Here is a 3,533-nt window from a genome sequence, read left to right as displayed (position 1 = left end):
CATTACCTTAGATAGATATCATACAGAAAATAAAACTCGCTTTTAAGATTATTGATTTAATATCGAATGTTCTAAATCTTTTATCTATATGTCAATATAAAGTAAATTTAACATACATATATAATATAATTTTTCGATAAAAAATGTTAGACTCACCATCCAGACACCATTATAGTTTTGCCTTGATAGTAAACCTGACATTACTATAGTTATGCCCCTCCCCTGCCTTGAATCTTGATGGTGAATAGTATACACGCGAAACTTAAAATCTCATCCTAAAAAATGTGGAAATTCAAAAAATTGACACTAACGATAAATCATCTTCAAGACATAATATTGAGAATGGCCATCATCACAAGCTAAACTACATTAATAGTATAAAACATATTTATTTTGTCCGTATATATAACTTAATTATTTTTTTCCCTGAGGTGGGACAACTAGCAGCCACCCACCTTCTCAAGGCTTTGTATAGCTTTTACTATAGAAATACCTGGCTAGCTCACTCATTGACTTTAGATTGCATGGACACAAAAAAAAGTTAGGTAAAAAAAAAAATATGAAAAAAATCCAATTGTTGCACAAAAAGTGAATCATTTTTTTTGTCTTTTTTCCAATGCCCCCATCCCTTTAAATTTAAATTTGCAGCACTATTCTGATCCAAACAAACACTTGTGTAATATACACATTAGATGCCTACATATTAAATTGTCTCTCCCAATTAATGCCCAAAATTCCTTATCCTTTTGCCTTTTCTACCCATTCCCATTTAGTCATTTCAAAATTTATTACTACCAACATAGAATTATGTCAAAACAACTTGGACAATTCCTTCAAGAACAACAAGAACCATTTACCTTACAAATCTATCTTCTTGAAAGAGGTCAATTTAAAAACAAACATCTTATTTCGGATCGCAATTTTCGATGTTGTTCTACAAATTCTAGTACTTATTTGTTCTTGAAGAGATCAGCTAGTTGTGGTGCAAAGAAGAGAAGGAAACAGATTCTTAATTGTTCAAAGATTGTGAAATCTATGTTTAACAAACTTGTTACATTTAGAGATAGTCAAAAAATCAAGAATTTGGCAAATGATCAAGAACACAACAATTCTACAAGCAAAAATAGTAATGTTATTGCAAATGATGAGAAAATTTCTTCAATAAGTAGTAGGAGTAATGTGTTCAATTCTTGTTATGATTCTAGTGATGCAGATGACAACTTTCTACATGAAAAACAGGTAAAAACTCTGTTTTTACGATATTTAATATAGGTGAAATTCGTAAAAAAAAAAAAAAAAAAAAGTTGTACAACTTTACTAGCGACTCACTTAATAAAAATTAGTTTTATGACATTGAATTCAGATTTGTTGTTGATAAGGTAACAGGTTTTTGAAGAGAGAAGAAAGTCGAGAGTGGAATTTCTTGAACAAAGTAAACAACTCAGCCCTGTGTCAGTTCTAGAAGAAACTGAATCTTCTGATGATGATGATGATTCTCCACATGTTAAAAGTAAGTAGTACTTATATATTTCTAGACAATTATTTCGGTTTGATCATAGATTTTAAAATGAAAACTTTAAATTTGAGTTTCTAATGATTGAAGTTGTGATTTTTTAAAATTTGAGGTCGTGCTTGGACATGTATTTTATATGACTGTTTTTGAAATTTTATGAGTGAAAGTTTTAAAAATCCAAAAACTGACATGTGTTGGATCAGTTTTTGAGAACTTGAAAATATTTGAAGATTCAAATTTTATGATTAAATAAATTTACAATAACAACATATTCACTTTAGTCTTGAGTTTTGGAAAGAGTATAATATACGCATATCTTATCATAACTTGACAGGTAAAAAAATAGATATATTTAAGATAAGTTCTCATAATTTGTGATAAAATAATATAAAGATACCACGGTTTCTTGCATATATGTTTTATCGTACTTTACTATTAGTTATTATGTTTCTCTCTACTTTCATTTTTCTTTTAATTATTGTCTTAAGCAACTTTTAAACACAATCTCTACCTAATAGCGATAAGACTTGCGTAAAAGACTAGAGTATTGTGTGCTTACAATTTCAAGTTAGAACTAACTTATATGTTAAAAAACAAAATTACAGAACAAGAATGTGTCAAGGCAAAGAAACAAGAGGAATTTCCAAGTCCATCAGATTCAAATTCAGGTGAAACAAGCCCTGAGTCTCAGTACATTAAGAACAAGAAAGCAATACAAGAATCAAGACAACTCCTTTTTGATTGTGTTAAAGAAGTGGTGGAAAATAAAAAATGTAAAGAAGAAGAATTTCAAAGAATTTTAGGGGCTGAACAACTATGGGAACTTCTATTGCAAAATATTTGGTTATGGAGCCAACAATCCATAAATGAAACTAATATCAAACAATTAATGATTTCTCATATGTTGAGTTCTTTTGAAGAGTCAAGTGGATTTGAGGGGAAAAGGGAAATAGGTAAGGTGATTGGTGATTTAATTTTTGTTGATATTAGTAATGAGATTGTATTAGATATGTTGAGTTATTCTTCTTTAACATGAATTTGTAGAATTTAGAATAAAAAATGAAGTTAAAATCATATAAGTTTTTATAATAAGTGTCTTTGTCAATTATTAGGTGTTTTTTATTTGAAAGAATTCTTTTGTTATGACGTGACATATATCTGAATTAGTCGATAACTTAAAATAATGGGTAAACAAGATTTATGAGTTATGAGTAATATATAACATTTGTTAGACAAGTTGAAAACTTGTTGATATAAAACCTTTACCATTTTTAGTGAACTTACTTGGGGATAATGGTTGATTGCGATGTTTCGCCAAATTTAAGTCAAATATAATCACTAGTTGACCTCTAATATACATGTGTCGATATTTCTGAAAAATTTAAGTGAAATAATAAAAATTGGTTACTCTGAAAGTGTGGATTATATCAAAATATATTTACTTGGAGTCAATTATCATTTATTTCGAAGTCTAAAAGGCAAAAATAATTGTGAAAAATTCTAAATGGGCATATCAATTTCTTTTCTAACTAAAAAGGTAAAATCGCTACTGACGCAACGATTTGTTTTTAAAATGTCTGATCTATCAGCGATTTTATCCACATTTTTTTTCTTTTTTTAAAAAAGAAAATTGCTGCCAATGCAACGTTTTTGCCGAATTATTTATAAAAAAGAAGAAGTTAAAATCGTTGCAACAACAGTGATTTTATAAAAAAAAGTTTTTTTTTAAAATCGTTGTATTGACAGCGACTTCTGCACTTTTTTTTGTTCTGATTTGTTTTCTTTTTTTAATTTTCTGCCAATTATTTTTTTAAAAAATCGTATTAAATATTGATATTTTTTTTGGTCAAAATAAAAATCGCATTACAATTATTAATACAAAATTCACTTAATACGATTATAAGAAATAAAATGGTAGCAATATTTTTTAAAAAATAATTAATTAACTAAAATAGTTGCCTAGCTGCCATGGCACCAAATTTTTTTTTAAAAAAAAAAAAAGAAGAAAAAGAATTCCACG

The 3,533-nt window shown here is 27.7% G+C and overlaps 1 protein-coding gene across 3 annotated transcripts; it reads left to right on the top strand.

The window, feature by feature from the left end:
- The first annotated feature begins 656 nt into the window (after positions 1–656).
- LOC104647172 (uncharacterized) lies at positions 657–2,605 on the top strand. Of its 3 annotated transcripts, none has more exons than XM_010321991.3 (3): positions 657–1,239; positions 1,387–1,510; positions 2,119–2,605. In XM_010321991.3, exons 1-3 carry the CDS (start codon positions 808–810, stop codon positions 2,547–2,549), a joined length of 987 nt encoding a protein of 328 aa, XP_010320293.1. In that variant the 5' UTR covers positions 657–807; the 3' UTR covers positions 2,550–2,605. The 3 variants fall into 3 exon arrangements, 1 of the variants encoding a protein (XP_010320293.1); XR_741286.4 differs by having other exon boundaries at positions 663–1,239; positions 1,380–1,510; XR_741285.4 differs by having other exon boundaries at positions 813–1,239; positions 1,364–1,510.
- Positions 2,606–3,533: the final 928 nt, after the last annotated feature.

Source organism: Solanum lycopersicum, chromosome 4, assembly GCF_036512215.1.
Source record: "Solanum lycopersicum chromosome 4, SLM_r2.1".
Lineage (NCBI taxonomy): Eukaryota > Viridiplantae > Streptophyta > Magnoliopsida > Solanales > Solanaceae > Solanum > Solanum lycopersicum.
Note: the sequence above shows the minus strand (reverse complement) of the source record. Positions and strands in the feature narration are given on the sequence as shown.